Consider the following 23219-nt stretch of genomic DNA (forward strand, 5'->3'; position numbering starts at 1 on the left):
ATATATATATATTGCCCAGTTTTGCTCAATGGTGTGCTGAACTGAAAGAGCACACCTAGCCCTGATCAGTTTGGCTCAGTGGATAGAGCGTCGGCCTGCGGACTGAAGGGTCCCAGGTTCGATTCCGGTCAAGGGCATGTACCTTGGTTGCGGGCACATCCCCAGTGGGGGGTGTGCAGGAGGCAGCTGATTGATGTTTCTCTCTCATGGATGTTTCTAACTCTCTATCCCTCTCCCTTCCTCTCTGTAAAAAAAAAAATAAAATATATTTTTTAAAAAAAAGAAAAGAAAGAGCACACCTAGTGTCCCAAGGAGATCCCGGGAAAAAGTTGAATATTCTGTTGAGACCCTCCCCTGAGACCTCTCCTAAAATTTCCACCTCCAAGAAAGAGATAAATACACTCAGGACAAGGGACCCAGGGCCAGGCCAAAGGGTCTCCCTCCAAGGAGCACGCCACTGCCACTCCCTCCCTCTCTTTCCCCACAGACACGCATCCCCTAACCTCTCAGGGACCCAGTGAGATTTGCAACCAGGGGAGCAATGGGCAGCGGCGGCTCTTCCCGGGCTAACCCCCTGAACCTGTCCCAAGGCCCCCTTTTCTCTGACTTCTCAGTGAGCCAGAGCAGCCCAGTCTGGGCTCGCCTGTTGCTTCTCCAATGCCCTTCCTTGTTTCACTGTCCTAAGTATATTTTTGCTGCCATCATGGACCCAATACCCCCTGGTTCAGTGCTGTATAGCCCTTCCCTCTGGATATCCCTTCCCCCCACCTCCTTTTCCTTAAATAAATTCAACTCTTCTTTATTCACGGTCTGAGATGGCTATTTAGCCTGTCCACGCCCCACTGACTTTAACCTTTCAAAATGGAATTCAGAAAAGTTAAACTACTTCCAGGACTCGAATTCTGGTCTTGGGAATCCAAGAAATTCCTGAGCAACCCCTGAGCATCTGGGACCAGGTTAGGCTTTGTGGGAAAAGAGGACCAGAACTCAACCCACCCTACCAAGCTCATCATCAAGAGGTGGGGGCGAGCCCTGGCTGGTTTGGCTCAGTGGATAGAGCATCGGCCTACAGACTGAAAGGTCCTGGGTTCGATTCCAGTCAGGGGCATGTACCTTGGTTGCGGGCACATCCCCAGTAGGAGATGTGCAGGAGGCAGCTGATCGATGTTTCTCTCTCATCGATGTTTCTAACTCTCTATTCCTCTCTGTAAAAAAATCAATTAAAAAAAAAAAAGGTGGGGGCAGGGTGGCCACAAAAAGCACACCTCTGATAGGATGGAAAGTAAAAAGGAGCAGCTAATTCAGAGAGAGCTCCAAGGGAAAACATACGTGGCCTCGGAGATGACGGAACACGATCCTTGGTGGGCCCTGGGCTACCGAACCCCAAGTGACGGGGAACAACCCTGGCCTCCGTTGGTTGTCCTGGCATAATCATTAACAGTGTCTGGTCCAGATGCTAAATCCTCTGGCTCCTCGTGAGGAAAATGCCCCCCATGTGAGCCATGCTGACCAGTTTTCCCACAGTAACATTCCGTGTGATTTTCACAGGCCACTGTACAGTGGTGACTCCGAAATTTCTCCCTCCCCAGAAAACCCCTTCCCCAGAAAAATGATGACATTTTTAAATATAAAATATAAAAATGTTAACACAGATTTGATACGTTCATATCCTTTGACAGAACAGCTCCACTCCTGGGAATTTATCCTGCAGATATACAAGTACCAGGGCAAAGCTAGGCACAAGGATATCTGCGGTGGCTCTGTTTAAAATAGCAAACCCTCGCAACAGCCCCGAAGGCTCTCAGCAAAGATGGTGTGAAACAGCCTGGGAAGAGAGTGGGGGTGGGATGGGGTAGGGTGAATGCAGACAGCACTTGCTTTAGGCCAACCTTCCTTTTAAAATAGGTACGAAGGGGCCTTCCTGCCCGCCCCGCCCCAAACTCAGCAGGTCCCAGGGGAGGAAGAGATGGGGAGCAAGCACGCAGGAGGCGGCTAAATAATGAATTGTAAGTGTGTGTTTTCTTTGGCCAGGGCAGTCTGACCAAGCTCTGGGGGCTGCTGGGCAAACATTTTTCATATTTTAGTAGCTGGCCGATGCCCAAGGCAGTCAGAAGTTAAGTAAGCTCTGAATGAGCTGCACCCATCCTCTCCCCAGCCCCAAGAATTCTTAATGAGGTTCTAAGGCAGCAGCTTCCAGCAAAACCGTCTTGTTGCCTTAAATATCACTCACCCTTCACTACTTTTAATGAATGCAAATGATTCAGCAACAAAACACTTAGCCTGGAGTGAAATCCGTCTTTGTGTGGCTGGGTGTACAGCCCAACTCGGGCAGGGCCCTACTGGGCGGGTGGCCCAGCAGAGCCCGAGGTGCCCAGGCTCGCCCAGGCAGACCCCTGGGCAGCAGGAGCAGACTACAGGAAGTGCGGGCACCAGAGAAGACCCCGGGCCCCCTCCCCACCCCCACGACCCCCCACTCCTGCCCCCAGATGCAGACCCTCACAACTCCACCTCTTTACAACTCTGGCTCCAGGGCAGAGGAAAGTGTGAGAGGGAAAACAAAAGGTATTTCTTTGATCTAATGGAAGAGGCTGGTCCCAGGCACCTCAAAGGCCTGTCCGGTCACCACACATCCTGCATTCAAGGGCACTTCACCCCAACACGCCCACCCCTCCTCCTCTTCTTCGCCTGATGCCAGGGACCCGAGCAACCAGAACCTGAAAAGCTCCCTTGGACCGGAGCCCTCCTACACCTACTTCATGGAAGCAACAACAACAGAGACAGTATAAATAACCCAATTTACACCCTGCGTTCAGAGTTCTCTTTGGCAGCAAAAACTGAAAGCAATTTGTCAGGAGTCTAAGAGCAACTTTTAACAAATTTACTTCCAACTTGGGGCTCAGGGGGGATTTGTTGCCCGTCAGCCTGATCAACACCTCTCCCGAGGGTGAGGCCACAGCCCGCCCCGACCGGGCAGCTGTTAACTCAGCTGCCACCGTCCTCTCCCCCAAGGCCGGCAGCTAGCAGCAGGTCCTTGCAAGTCCTCTCTAGGCTTTTCTAGTCATGGATGCAAGCAAGGAATCGGGAGGCTGTGACTCAAACTGGGCAACTGGCTATCATGTGAGGACAACTGACGGCCCATAGGTATCACTTGGGGTACCTGAGACATAAAAGGGGCGTTAAAGTATTTGTTGACTTGGTTTGGAAAGAACCCCACTGCCTCGTTGCTGTTGTTTTTTAAATCCTCACCTGAGGATGTGTTTGTATTGACTTTCAGAGAGGAACGGAGAAACATTGATGTGTACGTGCCCAACTGGGGATGGAACCCACAACCCAGATATGTTCCCTGACCAGGAACTGAACCCACAGCCTTTATTGGCATAGGAGAGGCCCAGTGCACAAAATTCATGCACGGGTAGGGTCCCTAGGGGCTGCCGGCGGAGGCCTCCCTCCCCCTGCCTGCCTGTCACCACCATCTGACCCCGCCAGCTGGGGGGAGGACCCACAAGTGGTTGGCCAGCTGACCCCGCCCCCTGGTGAAACTCCTGGTTGAACTCCCGGTCCTAAATTTGCATGTTAGGCTTTTATTGTATAAAATGAGATGACGCTCCAACCAACAGGGCTAACCACTGCCTCCTTCAACCCTCACGAAGGTCGAGTGCCCCAGAAGAAAATTTCACATTGAGTTTCAGAAGGCCTCCAAAAATAAGTTCTATGTCATGAAAAATGCCCTTACCATTATAGCAAAGGCTTCCAGGGAGAAAGCACTGGAATTACCTTAGCTCCTCAATGGTGTTCTTCCTGACTGCTCACAGCCCACCATCTATCTACACCATATTCTTCTTCAAAACACTGCCAAGGGAAGGTAAGAGAGGCACTCACTCCATAGAAGGGATGGGCCTCATAGACCTCGGACCTGAGTTCCTTCCTTCCTGGTGGATCCATTAATCAGCCCCTTTCCTAGCTGGGTACTGAGGGGTTAAAATTCTGGGTAAGAATACAGAAAGAATCCTGCATTCTGAAACCCCTATAAGGCAAAGAAGTGCCTAAGCCTACAAAAGTGAACATCTAGAAGGTTTGAAACAAATCTATTAAAAAAGAAAAAAGCCCTAGCCTGTGTGGCTCAGTGGTAGAGCCTCAGCCCTCCCACCAAAGGGTCTCAGGTTTAATTCCTGGTCCAAGGGCACATTTGGGAGGCAACCAGTTGATGTATCTTTCACACATCAATGTTTCTCTCTCTCCTCCTCCTCCCCTCCCTCCACTCTCTCTAAAAATCAATGGAAAAAATATCCTTGGGTGAGGATTAACAAAAAAATAATAATTTTTTTAAAGAAAAAAAAAAGCTTTGCTCTTGACATTCACTAATACATACATCTGACACCTAAACCCCGACCCCACAACCAATCCATTCTACCACCACATGAACCAGAACTCAACCAAATGCAGAACCCTCTGGCCTTCGGGCCTCCTGAGTCCAGGAGAGGAAAAGGTGTCATTCAGCAGCAAGTGCTCGGGCTGCACCAAGCAGAATGCACAGCACAACGCAGAATGGACAACACCAGGTGTCTCCACAAAGCCTAAGTCAACCCCACACAACTGTGCCTCCTGGGAGTGGAGGAGAAGGCTAGCATCTCCTGTCTGCCTCCTGCCTGCCCCACTCAGGTCTCCATCCCCTGGCTTGCATCCTCTGTGGTACTTCTCTGCGTCCTTAATTACTCTCTTCTGGTTCTGTCTTAATTTGCCTGCCAGACAGTCCATTCTTGGAGCGTGTCTCCAGTGTCCCTGAGGAATCGCCCAGCCTTTTAAACGGAGACTCTACCATCAGAGAGGAATTTTCTTTCCATAATAGACTCTTTACCCTCTTAGGGACATCTACCTCCTTTCTCTTGTGGGTATCTCTTGCCTTCTAAGGAATTAAAAGTCCCCCTGCCATACCTCCCGCTCCGAAACACACACACACACACACACACACACACACACACACACACACACACCATGATGCCGCCTTAAGCATCATTAGTTATTTATGTGCCAGACTTAAAAAAAAACAAAAACAGTTTCTATTCAAAGTTACTGGTGGATGAGAAACAAAAGCAAGCCTGTAAGTAAATCACCCTCATCGCACTGCAGCGATCTTTTATTGAGCATTCACTATATGACAGACTAAGTCCTTCATATACACAGAATCTCAAAGGTGTCGCTTATTTTGAGTTGTGCCATTACTCAGGTCCCACGGAACGGTACCAATGAAACTAAAAACAATGCTACGTAACTGACGTCACAGCCTGTTTTCAAAGATGTAAAACTGGAGGGAGGAAAAGAGCACCTTATACCAGCAGAGCAGCGATTTTTAACCTTCATCTCATGGCGCACGTACACTAATTACTAAAATTCTGCAGCACACCAAAACATATGTATATTTTTTGCAGATCTGACACACACCAAAAGGTATAATTTTGATTCATTCCCACCAGACGGCTATTGTTGCTATTGTTGTGTTGGCTGTTATTATTATTATTATTATTATTATTATTATTATTATTTTGACAATCTTAGAGAAAACAGGTCAGTGCCCCCAGACTAGCCTGGTATTGCATGTTTTAAAAATTCTTGCAATGCGCCTGTCGAATATGTTATATTGTAAATGAAATATAGTACTGTCTCTCTTATTTCTCACACGATCTCTCGTGGGGTTGGTATGATTACACCCATCTTACCAATGAGGACATTGAGGCTCAGAGAAGTGAAGTGAACTAAGGTGTCTCAGGGAGCAAACTGTGAAGCAGGAGCTCGGTCCCGAAACAGATTTCTGAATTTGCCTGGGGTGGCAGAGGGGGGTGGCCCGGCCTCAGACGGCCTAGGTTAAGCTGCCCCTTCAAAGGCACAGACCCTTGCTTGGCTGATCCCTAAAATCATGGCCTGTTTGCCATTGCAGCATCACAGACCCTGCTCCCAGAAACAACAACAAAGGAAAACAGGTTTCCCTGGCTCCTTCCTCACAAACTGGCTGGAAGCGAGGGGGCACCTCTCAGCCAACTTGTTACATGTAAAGCACATTTAATGAGCCTTTCAAGCCCTGGGAGTGGGAGAAGGAAGGGTTCATTGGAAATCTGATACTTCCGCAGCCAAGCAGAGGGAGGACAGGGCCCTTTGCATCAGCCCTGGGGGATAAACAGCATCCAAACCCCTTTGTCTGACAGAAGGAGATGCTTCCGGGCGGGGCAGGAGGCAGCTATATTTTTTTATGACAAAGCCCACCTAACAACAACCCTCCGCCAGAGACCTGGCCGGTCCCGTACAAGCCACCTCACCATAAACCGTGTGTCCGTCCCCGAACCGGCTGGGGTCCTTCTTCCCACAAATACCTGTGACTGCCATAAATGCCCCTCAACAGCCCCGTTTACTGCCCAGCCTGCCTGCTGCTAAATGAGGGCATTTGTTTCAAATTTGCAAATACCGAGCGCAGTGGAAACCTAAGTCCACTCCTGAAATGAAATGTTCTGCATTCCTCCAGGCCTGAAGCCCGCGCTTCAAAAGCTGCAAGAGGCCTGGCTGTTTACTCACTGGTGGGGCTATTGGGAGAGGTATTTCCCTGTTCCCTGAGGAGGCTGCTTTGATCCCTGCCGGTGGGAAGGGGACAGAGGGGTGCCACCCAAGCCCAGGCCAGGCTGGCCCCGGGTCCTCTGTCCCCTTTCTGGGTCTCGGCAGCAGCTTCAGGGGGCCTGGGAAAGTGAGTCTCATGGGGAGGCTCAAGTAGAGACTCGCCTAAAATTGCTGCCAGAGCCAGCAGGCCAGCTCGACAGGACCTCTCAGACCATCTTCTAAAAGCCTTTGAAACAAAGGTAAAGAGACAGCATCCCAGCCTCTTACACAGAAATAAAGGACCATAAGCCCTGGTCGGGGAGCTCAGCTGGTTAGAGTCGTCCTGACACACCAAGGTTATGGGTTCGATCCCCAGTCAGGGCACATACAAGGAACGGCCAATGAATGCATAAGTAAGTGGAACAACAAATTGATCTCTCTCTCCCCTCCCTCTTTCCGTCTCTAAAAATCAATAAATAACATTTAAAATTAATAAAGGGACAGACACACACACACTCTACAACAAGGAAATCAGGTTTCTTTATCAAGGCAGGGGGCATGTGTTTACTAAATAAAAGCTTTCTGTGTTAAGGAGTTTTCAGAAACTGGGGAAAGGGGAATAAAAGACACAGGTCCTCCTGCAGGCCCCCCCAGGGCGGTTCCAGGACCCACCATTCCACCCCCCCACCCCCACCCCCACCTTCTCTCAAAGCTCCTCTGGCCAGGACTCCTGGGTTGGAGGAGACCAGATCACAGGTGACAATACGCTAGCAAGTTGGACATATTTTAAATCGGTCAGTTCGACAATTAGTTTAACCTGCTGAAGTAACCAACCAGATAGAATGACTTGCTCTTTGTAGCTGGAGCTCCAAGATCAACAGCATTTCCTTGTATTTTCCCCCCTAAGGCTGCATGGCAACGTTTTCTCTGTGACCTGTTTTGTTTTTCAGGAAATGAATGTGGGATCTGAAACGCCACCCTAGCACATCACCTTTCTAAGGACCTGCTGGCATGGCAGGGTCCTTCTCACTCGTCTCCCAGCCAGGACACAGCTCAGCGTTGTGTTTTTTACTAGATGAGCTAAACAGAGTCAGAACACCGAAGTGTCACTTTGCACCCTTCCATGAGAGAACGTAAGTTCCCACGTTGGAATCTGAGAACTTCAAGGGCACAACAAACTCAGCAGGACAGCCAAGAGCAGTCACAGCTCGGCTAAAGGGAGACAGACCTGGCCCCAAAAAAGCCTCCATCTCCTGCAACGTCAGAGGTCATTGTCCCACCTCTCTGGAACCTCTTGAGAATTCAAAGACTTCGCCTCCAGCCCAGCTGGTGTGGCTCAGCGGTGACTGTCGACCTAGGAACCAGGAGATCACGGTTCGATTCCCAGTGAGGGCACAGGCCCGGGTTTCGGGCTCGATCACCACTGAGGGGTGTGCAGGGGGCAGCCAATCAATGATTCTGTCATCATTGATGTTTCTATCTCTCTCTCTCTCCCTCTCCCTTCCTCTCTGAAATCAATAAAAATAAATTAATAAAAAAGACTTTGCCTCCAAAGTCAGAAATGAAAGGGAAACCTACATCCATTGTATCCCTACTATGTGCCAGGGTCTTTACCACTAAACTCGGGCACATCTATCCATACAAAAGCAGTTAGAGACGGCAAACTAGTAATAACCACAGCAGGGATGACTCTTTACCACCTACGTGGTCTGCACCAGGCATCACCCAGTGTGCAGCGCCCAGCAGGCACACTGGTCTGGAATGTGGCAGCTCACCTGCAAGCTGGGGCCTGTCACTGCCTGTGACCTTCTAGAAGCACCAGGCGAAGAGTCTAAGGACCCGTGGGTTCAAGAGAAAAGCTCAAATCTTGGGGATTTGGGCACAGTATATCCTAGACTTCTAGGTTACATACAGTCTGACTGTAACTCTAAAAAATGTAAAGATGTATACAAACTTCAGAATGGGCCATTGGAAACCTTAACCTGACCTGTAACAAAAACGGGAGAAAAATGGTCTGTGGCCCTAAAGATCTCTCCAAATATGTTATTGATACACTCCTTATGCAGAAAGAACGAAGGTTACTCCTCCCTCTGATTCTGGCTGGACGGCTCCTAAACCTACTCAGAGAGTGAGTTATCTCATCTGCAAAATCCACTCCCCAGAGACGACCCGGTTCCAAGGCATGTGCGTTCGACATTTCATAGCTTCTAGTGAGGACACATTAGGAGGACATGTGAGCACAGGGAATCGGCTCTATTATCAGCTCTGCAGTCCTGAGCAGATCACACTCTGCCTTGGTTTCTGTGCCTGTCAAATGCCTCCCACCCCCTCCCCCTCCAAAGCAAAACAAAAAACCCTGCATCCTCGTCCTGCCCTCTGAGCCGAGTTGATAGGATCAAATGTCAGTGTGAGTGAAAGCGGTTCCTAAACTGTAAAGCTGGGTACAGTCGCTGGTGATTACAGAGGAGCCACTCCCAAAGCACACCCAGTCCCTGCTTCCCAACATTAAGCCTCCCTTCAGTGGCCTCCTGTCTGTGCAAAAGGCAGTAGCCCCTCAAATACCTGAGAGGACTAACCAGGTAAATATTTCTGCCTTCTCTTCTCGGATAAGAAATCTCTCTCTCTCTTCTCTCTCTCTCTCCCTCTCTCTCTCTCTCTCTCTCTCTCTCTCTCTCTCTCCCCGCCCCTTATATCCCCCCCCACCCCCAAATTTACTCAAGCCTTTCCATTCTCCTTTGCACCCAGGGAATTATACCCACAGCACCAGTCGATCAAGTCTAAACACATCTGTGCCCACGCACTAGAGATTCCAGAATAAAATGCAGCCCTCCGATTAAAGCGCTCTCCCCAAACCAAAGGCCAGGAGGGAGCCTGTAAGTGTGGCAGAAACACGGCTGGAGGGTGTCCATGGCAATCCTGGGTCGGGTCAGTCTCGAAGGTCAGGGTCACAGTAAAGGGTCCTCCAAGGTCTTCTGCTCTCAAGCTGGGGCCCAGGCGGTGGGTGGGACTTGCCCAACGTCATTCGAACAGTCTGGGGCAGATGTGGGGGTAGGGTCCATGTCTCCCAACTCCCAGCCTGGTCAGTGTTCCTTCAGTGCCCCCTCAGGCTGAGAGGGCTGGACACCCCCAGGGCACACTGAACAAGAGCCCATCCAGACCGAGGCCCCTTCTCTGTGACTGACGTCATTTCCACTACAGGACTTCCTCTACGTCAGAAATGCCCCAACGCGTTCTGTGGGGCCACGGGAGGCCCGGGGGTGCCCCGGCAGAGGGGCAAGCCTGAAGCTCCTCATTAACTGTGAAGGAAACGCTGAGCAGCCCTGCCCCTCTGACCCGAAGACTCAGCCTTCTCTATCAATGACCACAGAGGCTAAAAGCCTCCATCGGCAAGGCAGCAGACTCCTCTGGCGGGAGAGGAGCCCAGACACAGGCTGAGACCTCCGCAGCCACGGGCACAGACTGCGGAGCGGGCGCAGCCAGGGCCCCAGCCTCCCAGGCTTCTACCACCACAGGAGGCAGGACAGCAGCGAAAAGCGTTCACCTGAAACATTGTTAGAAGTCACCGATCTCACCGTGGTCCATGGGACGCAAAGAGCCGCCGGGTGCAAAGCCCTCGTTGCAGCGGGACGGTCACGTCTGACTGTGCAGGATGTGCACGGCTCTAGGTGCCCGGCCAGTCGCGGCACGGCCTGTGCTCCACGAGCCACGGCCCGTGTCCTGGTGCAGGGCTGCGTTCACTCGGAGGAACGGTGCCTCGTTCTCCTTTGCACAAAGGCACTGTGTGAGCTAGAGGCTGAGACACCTCGGCAGTCCCCAAAGCAGCCAAGCATCCTCCTCCCTGCCCACCACCCCAAGAAGCAGACAAAGGAGAGCCAGTGTATGCTAGTGCCCACTCTGACCACCTTCACCAGCCCCAGGGAGACCACACAGCACCTCAGAACCTCCCATGGCGCTGACAGAAGTTCCCACAAGTTACACAGAGTGACCGACCGGGAAACCCCCACAGCCACCCCGTGAGGACAGAAGCCCCTCCCCAGGCTGCGAGAAGCCACGCACTGCCCGCTCCCTGGAAGAAGTCAGCATGCCGGGGAGATGGTGGCCCTGCGCCAGCGCTGACCACCCTGGGGAGGAGCGGCCATTGGGACAGACGGAGGGAGAATTCCCACCAGGAAATGCACAGTGGCTGTGCCCACATTTCTGGGCTGCTGTTAGAATACTGAGACCCATTCAGAAAAATCTGTGCTTTCGAACGAGGAAACCATTTCTAGAGCTGCCTGTCAAGAGCGACTTTGTTGAGACCCTGCAAACCATTCTAGAGACTGAGGACTGGGAAGAAAAGCTGACACCGTGCGTAAAGGGATGCAAAGGGTCAGGGCAGTCTCCGGGAAGGGACATCAGGGCTGGCCAGAGGGGCGGCTTCACTGGGCAACCATCTCCACAGCCAGGAGCACCAGCCTGCAAGGCAGGGATCAGCCTCATTTGCATTTTGCAGAAGAGGAAACTAAGGCTGGGAAAGGTGAATGAAGCCGCTTAGGGTTGTGCGGGGAGGCAGCAACTGAGCCAGGACCAGAACAGACAAAACCAAGTGTCATAGGATCGTAGATGTCACCACCCTTCCTTTATCGTGCCTGGATGTTGACGAATTATAACAAGGACCACCCAAGTTTCCAGGCTCCTGGTCCAATGCCCTTATGCAGCCTACAGCTACTAGCTAGCAACCCTCTCTCCTCTCTGAAGCCCTTCCCATTTGCACCTGCATCGCTGACTTACCATCCTACACATTCTGGAATGTTCTTCTATTCCATTTAGCACAATTCCAAACGGTGTCTTTCTTTATACTTCATCTGATTCACATCTCTCCATCTTGTCTCCTTCTTGCCTCCTTCCCCACCTGAGACAGCGTCACCCATAGAAGAGCCTCCAACACTTTTAACTGACTTGCTCCTGAGCCCCTTGACATTAACACCAACCTCTTTCTCATCACCACACCTCTCCTTAGACGGACAAATTCTCCTCAGGGCCACCCAGTGGGTCTCAAACTTGAGTGAAGGTGAGAATCTCCTGGGAAGCTCCTGTAAAATGCAGTTTCCTTTTGAGATCTGAACTATGTAACTGGATTAGCTATTCAAAAAATACAACCTAATCTAAAGAAACTGAAATGCACCTTCTACTCCTGCCCCAAACAATTCTGATGGGCAAGTCTGCAGGAAAGCCCAGGCAACCCAAATGTTAATCAGTACCTATGGTTACCTGCCCTCCACCATATTCACAGATGGTCTCTGGACCACATTTTTTTTTTTAAATATATTTTTTATTGATTTTTTACAGAGAGGAAGGGAGAGAGACAGAGAGTTAGAAACATCGATGAGAGAGAAACATCGATCAGTCGCCTCCTGCACATCTCCCACTGGGGATATGCCCACAACCCAGGCACATGCCCCCGACCAGAATCGAACCCGGGACCCCTCAGTCTGCAGGCCAACGCTCTATCCACTGAGCCAAACCGGTTTTGGCTGGACCACATTTTTGAGAGAAACTAGTCTACACTGTACTTCCCTACCTGTGGCTCATCATCCACACCCCAGGATTCAGGACCCAGTCCATATACACCTAAACCAGCAGGTGCATATCCTACTCGTCATGATGGTCGAAGCGTCTGGCAGGGACTTGGGATCTGCAGGACCCCAGGTAGACTGCACTCCACTCAGCTGTGCATTCATTCCGTGTTAATGCGCCCAGGGACACAAGAGCGTGGAGAACCCAAACCAAGCAGCAAGAGGGGAAAGGCGCCTTTGTATGTCTATCCTTCCAACAAAGCTCCCTCCCTGCCCCACTGCTGCTGGCAGGAAAACGGCCCAAATCCAGAGAAGAAAAGAGGATGGAAAAAGTGACATACTACAGAGGGCTTCCTCAAACCGCTGATTAGCTGCAGCAGCTCCTGTGCCAGCTCCACCAAAGCGCCAGGGGGCTCGGCAGGGCCAAGTGTGCACTCAGCAGTGAACTCAGAGAACCCCAAGACAGGACTCTAACCCAGCCACCACGGCAGAACTTCCACCCACAATAAAGGACCAGGCAGTGGGGGGCCAGAGCAGGGAGTGAAGAAAGAGGCAGGCCGGCAGCTGGAGGGCAAGGCTAGAGCCCTCACAGCAGCCACGGGAGGGGGAGCCTGTAGCCCCACCATGTGGCTCTGCGGCGGGGGGGGGGGGGGGGGGGGGGGGGGGGTAGCAGCAGAAAGGCATACTACTGAGGTTAGGGAGGCCAAGGGAGGCCAGGGGACCCAGGGTCCTAATGACCCCTTCTTCCATTAGAAAAACACCAAAGACTTAATCCCTGGCCCCAAACTGCTGCTGGCTCAAAAATTAAGTCTGAACCAGCCAATCTCCATCCCAGATGAATCTCACAGAAACTGCACTGGTTTAAACACAAACTCACACAAACCCCTTCATCGCTCCAAAACGTGAAATGCTCCAACACGACTCTCAAGGCCCAGTGAAGACGTCACCTCCCTTTAGGAACCAACTGTATTCCTGAAAAGTCGTCCACTGACCAAATTACTGCCTAACAAATTCAATTTCTCCACTGGCTTTCATTATAAAATAGACACATGCTCCTCTGAGAAAAACTGAGACTCCAAGAGGAACAGAATATCACACTAATGTGAACCTTTTAGAGTCACCCATTTCTTTTAAAAAAATTTAAATCCTCACGGAGAATATGTTTTTTATTTTTAGAGAGAGAAAGGGAGAGAGAGAGAGAAAAAGAGAGAGAGAGAGAGGGAGAGAGAGAGATGGAGAAACACATCGATGTGAGAGGGAAACGTTGATGGGCCACCGCCCACACTCACACACCCTGACCAGGGATCAAACCCGAAACCCAGACGGTCGCTCAGTGGTTAGAGCACCAACCAAAGGGTTGCAAGTTCGATTCCCGGTCAAGGGCACATAGCTCAGTTGCAGGTTCCCCAGCAATCAATCGATGTGCCTCACATCGAAGTTTCTCTCCCTCCCTCCCTCCCTCCCATCTCTTTCTCTCCCCTCCTCCCTCTCTTCCAATCTCTCTAGAAATCAATGGGAAAAATATCATCAGGTGAGGATTTAAAAAAAAAAAAAAAAGCCGAAAGCTAGGTATGTGCCCTGACCGGGAATAAAACCCACCACCCTTTGGTGTAAGGGACAACGCTCCAACCAGCTGAGCCACCCGGCCAGGGCTAATGTCACATATTTAATGGACAAGTATCCTAAAAGAATTTGATTCAAGTTCAATCCAGAGTGAGGTCATTTTTAAATACACACATCACACCAAAGAGTATGCACATGAACTGGCTCACTCTCCAGATATTGTACAAGATCCAGGGCCCCTACTTTGTCCTGCTGCAACCAGAGTTTCTGTGTAAGGAGAGATGCCTAGAGCAGGACTTCTGGAACTCGGGGGAACAGTCAGCGGAGGAGACTGTTAAAACGTAGTTTGGGATTCTGATTCACGCTCCCAGGAAATGCTGATGCCACTTGTCCTTGGACCTTCTTTTGGGCGGCAAATTGTGGATAATCAAGGCCCCTACCTAGTTCACGGTTGTCAAGCTGTGGCCTTCCCAGGCAGGTCGGCTTCCTATGTAGAGGTGGCTGCCCACGCCCAGGAACTCTCGGAGAAGGCCAGTAGCCACATCAAAACTCAGAAAGCACCACAAAGACCAGCCAGCCCAGAAACGGAGGAGGAAGAGCTGGTCCCTTGACTGGGTCACGGCGGAGCAGACACAGGGAGGAACAACAGGCACCCCAACCCAGAGAAGCTGAAAAGGGCACACGGACCCCAATGCCGAGAGGCAAAGGGGCTGTTCACCTTTGCCCGTGGCTACTCTGCCATCTACCCGAAAGGTGCATCGACCTTTTTAATAAACCAAATACGGACCCATTATAAACCACTGTACTGAATTCTAAAGGGAGAGCCCTTCAGTAAATTAAAACCCAACGCCTAAATACATGGGACAAAAATATGGAAGGTGTCCCAGGAGTCCAGAAGTTCATTAGGCATCCACTTTCTGGCAGGTGAGAGAGGACAGTTTGGGGGATGAAATGGAGGTGGAGCTGGGCCAAGGAGAGATGGGGAGCCATAGCTGGTTTGACTCAGGGGATAGAATGCCAGCCGGCAGACTGAAGGATCCCGGGTTTGATTCCAGTCAGGGGCGCATGCCCTGTGTTGCGGGCTCAATCCCCAGTGGGTGGCATGGAGGAGGATCAATGATTCTTTCTCATCACTAATGTATCTCTCCTCTCTCTCTCTCTCTCTCTCTCTCTCTCTCTCTCTCTCTCTCTCCCTTCCTCTCTGAAATCAATAAAAAAAAATTTTTTTTAAGAGAGAGAGAGGTGGGGAGGCAGTCCATGACTGGAGACTGGCCAGAGGGGAATGAAAGGTCTGAGGAGCCATGTGTGTTTTAGGCATCAGGAATGAGACTGGTTGGGTGGAATGGAGGGTTCCAGTTGGTGGACAATGTTTATTGTTGGGGTGACTGTAGAGCTGGAAAGGTATGTTGGAAGCACACCACAGGAGAGGAAGAACAAGAAAGGAGGCCTTTATATACTCATCACATTTAATCCTCAGCACAACTCCAGGAAGTAAGTACCTTTACAGAGGAGGCCAACTGTGAGGTCAAGAGATTTGCCCAGGGACACAGGGCCTGTCAGAGTTGGAGTTGCTGTTTTGCCAAACATTTCATCTCCACGGCCTGAGCTCTCTCCACCACTCAACCCTGCTCTGAGCCCCAGGCGCTTGACTGGATCCTTTGGCAAGTGCGGTGCCCGGCCCTCCCACTGTCCTTCCCAACATCTAAGAAAGCCCATCACTGATAACAAGCAACTCCTAAGCCTGAATTACAGGCTGCAGAGCCTCGAGGAGTCTGCAGAACAGCCTCTCTCAGAACATGACAATTTTACTTCCCCAAAGAAACAAGAGCCGGAGGAAAGACTGGAGGGGGTGGGGGGTGACGATGGGAAAGGGGATGGGGAATGACCACAACTGACGGAGCAGTTGGGGCCCAGAATCCCAGGTTGCAAATGTTAAGCCCTCTCCTCCTCCTCCTCCACCACCATACTTATCACAACAGGGATCTCAAAGTCTGGAAAGTTACTCAGCCGTTTACAGCGTCATTACCCAAACTTCAGCGTGGTCTAATCCACAAGCCCAGCCACCTAGTCCCAACCTAGTCCCTTATTCCAACCTTAACAGCGGGTTCTCCCTACAACTCCGGCTAATTACACAAACAAGGAGATGGGGAAATCTACGGTAATCTATTTAAAAATCACTGCCCCCTGAAGTCATGCCGGCCAGGGGTGGGTTGGGTCCCCCAATTTCACTGGAAGACAGCAGGCGCTGAAGCCTTGACTGAAATTGTTTACAGCACATGGACAGTCCCACACCAGGGCACATTTGGTGGAACTGATTTAAGGCTCTCATTAAAATGTTCCTTTGTTGAGCCCAAGACATCCCCCCACCCCCAGAGGAGAGTCCAGACCTCCAGCCCTCAGCCTGCCCTAACTTCCCCCACAAAAGCCTCCCCCCCCCCCAAACACCAGTCACCGGATTAACATCCGTTACCATCAGAGTCCTCTTCTCACGGAAGGAATTGAGCATTTGTTGCACAAGAGCCCCGTCTCCACCAGAATCTGCCCTAGACTCCAGAACTCGAAACATCCGCGGCGAAGGCAGCCATGTCAGGCGACCCGCAGGCCCAGACCCCAAACAGCTGGCTGACCTAGGAAGCCTGTGAGCTCCGGCTGCTCACCCATATGGCTGGGCCCCCCATCCTGGCTGCGCAAAAAAAAAAACCCAAAAAAAAAAAAACTTCCATACTTCCTCTGGGAGCAGATGTGGGTTCTGCCAGGAGCCATAACCACCCCACATCACAAGGAACACAGGGCAGCTCCAGAAACACCTCCCACAAATCCCTGGAGCCTGTTCTTACCCCTGGGTCCTGGGCTACAATCACCTCTCCTTTTACAACCAGGGGTGGCCGAGATGTTGATTCCATGGGCACCAAAACCCCTCAGCAGCCGGCAAACAAGAAGATGTCAGAAAAGGCCATTCTCTACCCCCACCCTGCCTAAGGCCACTCTTCAAAGGAAGGCAGTGATGAGCTAGGACCAGGTCCCCAGGGAGGGTGGCTGCCCAAGCATCCTCCAAGTTTGTGGTTTATTGAAGGGAGAAGGATGGGGGCCTACTGCCAGTCCAGGCTGTGCAGGGAGTTTGATGCTTTCCTGTAAAGCACTTCCATACCGCAGGGGTGACTCTCAGGTGTGACCCAGGCAGGGAATACAGGCAGGGAGGGGGTGAGGGGGTGAGGGGGGAAAGGGGTGAGGGGGTGGGATCCGGTCCCGTCTGTCCCGGAGTGAGGGCCACGCCCTCGTGGAAATGCTGAGCGCTTGAAGAAAAGGCAGATGGAACTCTGCCTGCCTGGCCTGTAGAAAGCGGGGTTCGCTTCCTCGGGGAGGAGGCACAGGATGGGAATCCAGGAAGGAGCAGCGCAAGCCCCGTCCGCACCTTTGCAGGCCGGCCATGCCCGATCTTGGCAGCGGCCTTCACACATTAGTCACCGCGACAGCCTGGGACTCCGCTCCCCAGATTCCGCCCCGGCTGGGAGTGGGCTCGGGCCCAGGAGCTGGAGGAGATGGGGCGGCCCTGACTCCCCCTTCTCCCGCCCTCGCCACAGGGCCAGCAGGGCCGGCAGGGGTCCGGCTTGGCCCCGGAGCGGGGCGAAGGGAAGCCGGGGGCGCCGGGCCGGCGGAGGTAACAATGCTGCCCCGCGCCGCAGGTCGGTCCCGCAGCTGGTCCCGGGCCGGCCGCCCTCACCTGGGCTGAGCCCGCCAGGGGCACCCGTCTCCCCCGCCGCCAGCCACCTCGCTGCACCCCCCGAAGTGGGGGTAGTCGTTTTTCTCCCGAAAATAAACTCCCCCCCGGGGCCCGGGCGCCGGCAACTCCCGGCAGCTCCGAGCACAACTCTCCGCGGAGGCCGGGAAACTCTGTGGGAGCCGGACCGCGACCTCGTGGACGTGGGTGGCTGAGGGTCCCCGCCGACCGCGTCCGCTCAGGGCTGGGCCGCCTCCCAGCCGCCGGGACCCCGCGCCCCGGGCAGCCTCTCCAGGGTGTCTTCTCCGCTCCCGCCGCCCAAACCCGCGCCCCGGGCGCCCCCTGGTAGCAGCGGGGCTCCCGCGCGCCCGAGCCCGCTCCCCCAGCTCGCCGCACTCACCTCCCAGCAGCGGCAGCAGCAGGACGCTGAGCAGAGGCAGCCGGCGGGGGCAGCTCGGGGCGCCCCGCGTTCCCATCACGGGGGCTCGGGGAAGGCGGCGGGGGACGCACGGCGGACGCGCGGACTGCGCTCCGCGGCGGGCCCCGGAGGCCGAGCGCACCGAAGCGCGGGCGCCGAGGCAGCAGCCGGAGCCGGAGGCGTCCCTCACCGGAGCCGCGCGCGCCCGGTACCTCCGAGTCCTCGCGCGTCTCCGCCGCCGCCGCCAAGCCCCGCCCCACGACGCCCCCTCCCCGCCGCCGCCGCGCGGCGCCCCGCCCCCTCAACGCCCCCTCCCCGTCGTGGCGGGGCGGAGCTCGCGGTTGGGGGAGGGGTCTGGAGCTGGATCCCGGGCGGAGGGCGGCCCCGGAGGGGGCCCGGGACCAGAGCGCGGTGGGGTGAGAGGCTGTGCCTCCGCCTGATCTGTGAGGACGCGGGCACCGTAGGGACTTTTGATTCCGTGACCCCTGGGGAGGATGTCAGCTCGGGGCCTTCCATGGGACTCTGACCAACAGTTCCCCCAAGCCCGCGGGTGGGAGGGAACTTTGCAGCCTGAATCCTTAGCCAGACCTAGAACAGACGGCTATCCTTGGTGTCCCCCACGCAGGGTAACCTGGAGGTACGGCGGAGCCCAGGAGAGACGAGGGACCGGTGCATGGCTGGGCTCCGGTTTGGCTCTGGACCACCATGAGCCCAAAGGTAGAAACTGGCTGGACTCGGAGCACCAGGCTGACGGCTGTTAAACTGACAAATCCATCCCAAGTCCATCCCAGGCAGCCTGGGCTGTGTCAGGGCATGGCCAAGTCTCCAGCTGTGGGGAGGCCCAGCACAGCCCCGTTCCAGGCACCCCCACCCCAGCGCCGCCACCCCCACATTCTTTCTTTGTTGTGAAAGCAGCAAGGGGTGTAGGAGGCGGGTCAGGAGGAGTCAAGCTTTAGAAGATGGGCCCCAGCTGCTGCTCAGGCTCCAGGACATGCTGAGGGGATGGAGTGAGTGCCTCCTTCCCCTCTGGCTCCGGAGGCCCCCAGGCCTGCCTAGACCTCCCTTCCCCCCAGCAGCTGGAGGAGGAGGGGCAGCCACGGAGGGCCTCACCGCCGGGAGCAGTGGCGCCAGGACTCCAGGGTCCTGCCACATGGCCACCACATGTCCCTGACAACCCAGCCACAGCACCTTCTCCTTGGGGTGTGGGCCTCCTCCCCCACCCCCAGATGCCTTCCTGCAGGCCCTGCTGGAGAGGATACAAACAGGGAAGGAAGAGTGGAGAGATCCAAGAATCAACACTCCTGTTGCCCCATCCATCACTGCCCCTCACCCTTCCCTTCCGGGAAGGGCTCCAACACAACCCTTGCTTCCTACCCTCTTCAATCAGGACTCAAGTGGCAGAATGGTTACCTGATTCTTTTATTTAAGAAAAGTGAAATACATGGACCTGAAGAGAGGCAGCCGAGGGAACAAGGGAGGCCAGGGCCAGGTATCTTGCTTGGCCAGCCCAAACCTCTGACAGATAAGCCAGCAGCAGGCTGCATCTCTGAGGTGCATACCTGCTCCTTCCCCACCCTGGGAGCCTCGGAGCTAGCTACTTGAGGACCACAGGGTGGGGAGAGGATGTCCTGAGGGTCCTTGAAAAGGATTCCTGAGGAGGGAGCTGAGACCCTAAGGGCAGCAGCAATCTTCTGGTTAACTGTTCCCCTTCACTGTCCCCCCAAGGGGCTGGAAGAGCCTGGAGCAAGAGGGAATGCTGTGAGGGCTGTGGGGGAACCCAGGAGACCTGGGGGGTGGGTTGAATGTCAGCTTCTTGAAGAGAGGTCCATAGTGCTGGCACTGAGGCCTCGGGAGACCTGAAACAGACAACATAGGCCATCAGCCCAGGAACCTCACCCTCAACCTCACCCTGAAGACTGTTCCCTGGACTCTGTCCATCTCGTGGCTGCAGTCTTATCTCTTGACCTACGATGGACCTGTAACCTCAACCCCAAGATCTGAGGCTTTGCTAGGATTTTCCAGAAGGCCACAGTCGGGTGGAGAAAAGACCTGGAAGAGCCACATGAATATTGGCATATACTTTGAATGTGTTGATGCAAGTGGTCATTTCCGTTAGAATGTCATTACTGTTTTTTCAAAAGGAGATGATTGGATACTTTTTTCTTTTTCCCTTTTCTTGACTACTGAGTCCCCAAGGTAAGGTGTCTGGTGGCTACAGGAGGAAGAGCAATTAGAAACCCCAAATCTTTCTTGAATTATTACTAATTCTAAAGTACCAGTTTAGAGAACACTGATTCCTGTTACCCCCTCATGAATTTAATTGCTACTATCTCTGACCTGAAACTGTCCCTTCCTAGTCACCGCCACCACCACCAAGCTGCCTGCCTGATTTGGGCTGCCAGGTCCAGTTCCCTAGCCAGAGTCTTCATCCCAGATGACTCTCCCCCTTCCCTAACTCCCCTGGGCTTGCTCTAAGGCTGTCCTTTCTTCCTCACCCACCGATAAGCTCACCAGCACTGCTCTCACCTGCAGGGGTGCTGCACTGGGATGGTTCAGGTAGTTTAAGGAGGCTGCCCGCTTCATGTTGCTGCTACAATGGAAAAGAAAGAATTGAGGCCTCTTCCTTCCTTTTTTTTTTCTTTGTTAGTCCTCACCCAAGGATATTTTTTCCATTGATTTTTTTCTTTAGAGAGAGGAGAAGGGAGGGGAGGGGAAGGGGGGAGAGGAGGGGAAGGGAGGGGAGGGGAAGGGGGGAGAGGAGGGGAGGGAGGGAGAAACATGGATGTGAGAGAGACACATCAATTTGTTTCCTCCTGCACATCCCTGACCTAACCTGGGGTCCGGAATGGAACCTGCAACCAGAGTATGTGCCCTTGACCAGGAATCCAGCCCTCAATCCTTCAGTGCTCGGGCTGACACTCTAACCACTGCTCAGTGGCCAGGGCACTTCCTCTTGAGTGTTACTAAGGCTGTGGCCTGCCACACAAAAGCAAGTCACTGACTCCTCCCCATCCCGCCCCCCCCCCCCCCCCCCCCCCCCCCCCGCCCCAACACACACACACACTTTCTTATCTGCATCGGTAAAGAGCATCTCCTCAGGTGTCTTTTCCCCCTACTGGGGCACCATTTTTCCTGAACGCTCTCCATGGACATCCCATGGACCTGCTCTATGATTCTCTCCAAGACACTGCTCCAGAGGTGAGAGGCCCAGAGGCTCTGGAGGACAGGCCCGCCTGCCTGCGTTGCCATATCTGTCTCACTGTGTACCTGGAGGACCGAGGTTCAGTTCCCTGGAGCTTCCTCACCAGGAGTTCACTGCTTCTACGAAGCACATCCCGGATCCTGCCGAGAGAGCCGCTCCTCTGCAGGGTCCCACTGCCGTCCTGGTGGAGAGGGATGGGGAACAGAAGCCAAGGGGACCCCATGCAGACTGGCTTCTGAGTCAACTCCTGCCATTTATTCTGCACGCACACCCCTCCCGCAAAGGCCCAGGGACTGAAAACCAGAGCCCAGCCACTAGCTGGCTGGTAGATTCCTCTGAGAGGGAGGGTCTTGACTGAACTGGAGCGGGGCCATGTTCTCATATCCTTCATGGACAGGCTCAGAGCCTCTCACTGACACCAGCAGGCAGGGGCAGGAGAGACCCCGGGGCAATCGCCAGACTTACCCCTGACCACTCCACGGCCACAGAGGCATCTTCACCTCCCTCGTATCTCACGCTGCTCCCAGGACCCTCCTGGGAGGTCCTTCCGCTGTCGCCCTCCCCAAGCAGCTCAGCCACCTTGGTCTGGCTGATAGGGTCAGTGCCCTGGAAGAAGAAGGAAGAAGCTGGGACTTCCCACTCCTTACTCCTCAGGATGGGTCTTTCAAACCTTTTTTCACCATCAGCCACAGGAAGGAAGACACTTTTCCTTGTGATGTCCCAGTACACACACTGGAACGATACCCACCTTCTCTATGTGCGATGCATTCCTACGTATAGATGCATATATATGTTTAGCCATGGCACACACTGAATTGCTTTCTTGACCCACTAATGAGCTAACACCCACAATTTGAGAAGTTCTTGACATTGGGCTCCCCTCATCCACACCAGCCATGCATGCCTCTCTTTAACAGAGTCTTCAAATTGTGGAAGGGCAGGGCTTCCCTTTTAATAATCCCTTTCAGTGAAGTGAACCTTGAACTTGGATTTCTAACTGCAAAGGGCAGGTAGGGGTAAGAACACACTTAAAACCACCACAACCACAAGGGCTATCACCTTCCTCTCTCGGTCTCCCTCCTCGGTCCCTCCACTTGTTCTTCCGAGACTCAGAAGAAGCCTCAGGGGTCTTGTCCCTAGGGCACTACCTGGGGACACCCTTCCCCTCCCAGTCTCTGACCTGTTTCCGGGAACGCAGGGCACACTCTTCCAGGGTCTCGGCTGCCTCCAGCTTTCCCTGGCGCCTGTACAGAGCTCCCAGGTTTCTCAGGGTGGTGTTCACTGTGGGGCTGTGGGGGTGAGACCAGGGAAGGGGGTGAGGATGGGCTCTAAAAAGAAACAGGAGCCCTAGGCGGTTTGGCTCAATGGATAGAACATCGGCCTGAAGACCGAAGGGTCACGGGTTCGAGGGAAGCCCTGCAATTCCACAATCTGCAGGCTGCTTCGAGGCCCAGGCCCTGGTCAGGGCTCGTGCAGGGGGCAACCAATCGATGTATTTCTCTCATCAATATTTCTCTGTCTTTCCCTCTCTCTTGCACTCTCTCTAAAAAATCAATTGAAAAATGTCCTCGGGTGAGGATTAAAAAAGAAAAAAGAAACAGGAGAGGGAGAGAGCAGAGCTAAGGCCAAGGCAAGTCAAAGGGAGGAAAGGGAAAGGTCCAGGAGGCCAGGATCAGGGCTGAATGGAGGGCCTCAGAGGCCAAGCCACCTTCTCACTGCTGCTTACCTGCTCACTTTGCAGGCCTTGTACCAGCCTCCGTACTCTGCGTAGGGTGTGCCACCTTCCCGGTGCCGGGTCTGCAGGAGGACAGAGGGGAGAGGAAGCCAGACATGTGACTACAGAGATTTGGGGTGCAAGCTGGAGCTGGGCAGGGTGCAGGCTGGGTTGGGGAAGGCACCATGCATCTGGGGCTGGGGCTTGGTTGGGAAGTGAAGAACTGGGCTAGTGCCAGGAGTAAGACAGAGGCCCTGGGAGCCTCAGGCTCCCCAGGCTCCCCAGGCTGGCTCCCCACTCACTTTGCTCATTTCCTCCCGCTCCTCTGCATGCATCCAGATGGGCTTGTGGTTATCTGGGGGTGATACATGGGATGGCATGGCAAGGTTAGAAAACTGAGCTTTACAGTATGGGGGGAGCCAGGACCCAGAGGCCCACAGGGCTGGACTAAAGGGGTCTGGCTCCCCCTG

General features: G+C 53.7%; 2 protein-coding genes across 5 annotated transcripts in view; both read right to left on the reverse strand.

The window, feature by feature from the left end:
* The window catches only part of PTK7 (protein tyrosine kinase 7 (inactive)), a 59649-nt gene extending 41566 nt beyond the window's left edge, over positions 1-18083 (reverse strand). For both annotated transcript variants that reach the window (XM_059701623.1, XM_059701624.1), the window contains exon 1: positions 17816-18083. In XM_059701623.1, coding sequence (XP_059557606.1) covers positions 17816-17891 — 76 coding nt within the window. In that variant the 5' untranslated portion in view covers positions 17892-18083. The remainder of the gene's footprint in view (positions 1-17815) is intronic.
* Positions 1-23219, reverse strand: part of KLC4 (kinesin light chain 4) — a 71411-nt gene that overhangs the window by 38208 nt on the left and 9984 nt on the right. For 2 of the 3 annotated variants that reach the window (XM_059701625.1, XM_059701627.1), the window contains exons 10-16: positions 23052-23104; positions 22762-22832; positions 22216-22324; positions 21501-21641; positions 21101-21216; positions 20360-20423; positions 19234-19689 (exon numbers count right to left, since the gene is read on the reverse strand). In XM_059701625.1, coding sequence (XP_059557608.1) covers positions 19639-19689; positions 20360-20423; positions 21101-21216; positions 21501-21641; positions 22216-22324; positions 22762-22832; positions 23052-23104 — 605 coding nt within the window. In that variant the 3' untranslated portion in view covers positions 19234-19638. Of the gene's footprint in view, positions 1-19233; positions 19690-20359; positions 20424-21100; positions 21217-21500; positions 21642-22215; positions 22325-22761; positions 22833-23051; positions 23105-23219 lie in introns of those variants that run through there. The other variant, XM_059701626.1, reaches the window with a different exon arrangement.

Source organism: Myotis daubentonii, chromosome 6, assembly GCF_963259705.1.
Source record: "Myotis daubentonii chromosome 6, mMyoDau2.1, whole genome shotgun sequence".
In the NCBI taxonomy this organism is placed as follows: Eukaryota; Metazoa; Chordata; class Mammalia; order Chiroptera; family Vespertilionidae; genus Myotis; species Myotis daubentonii.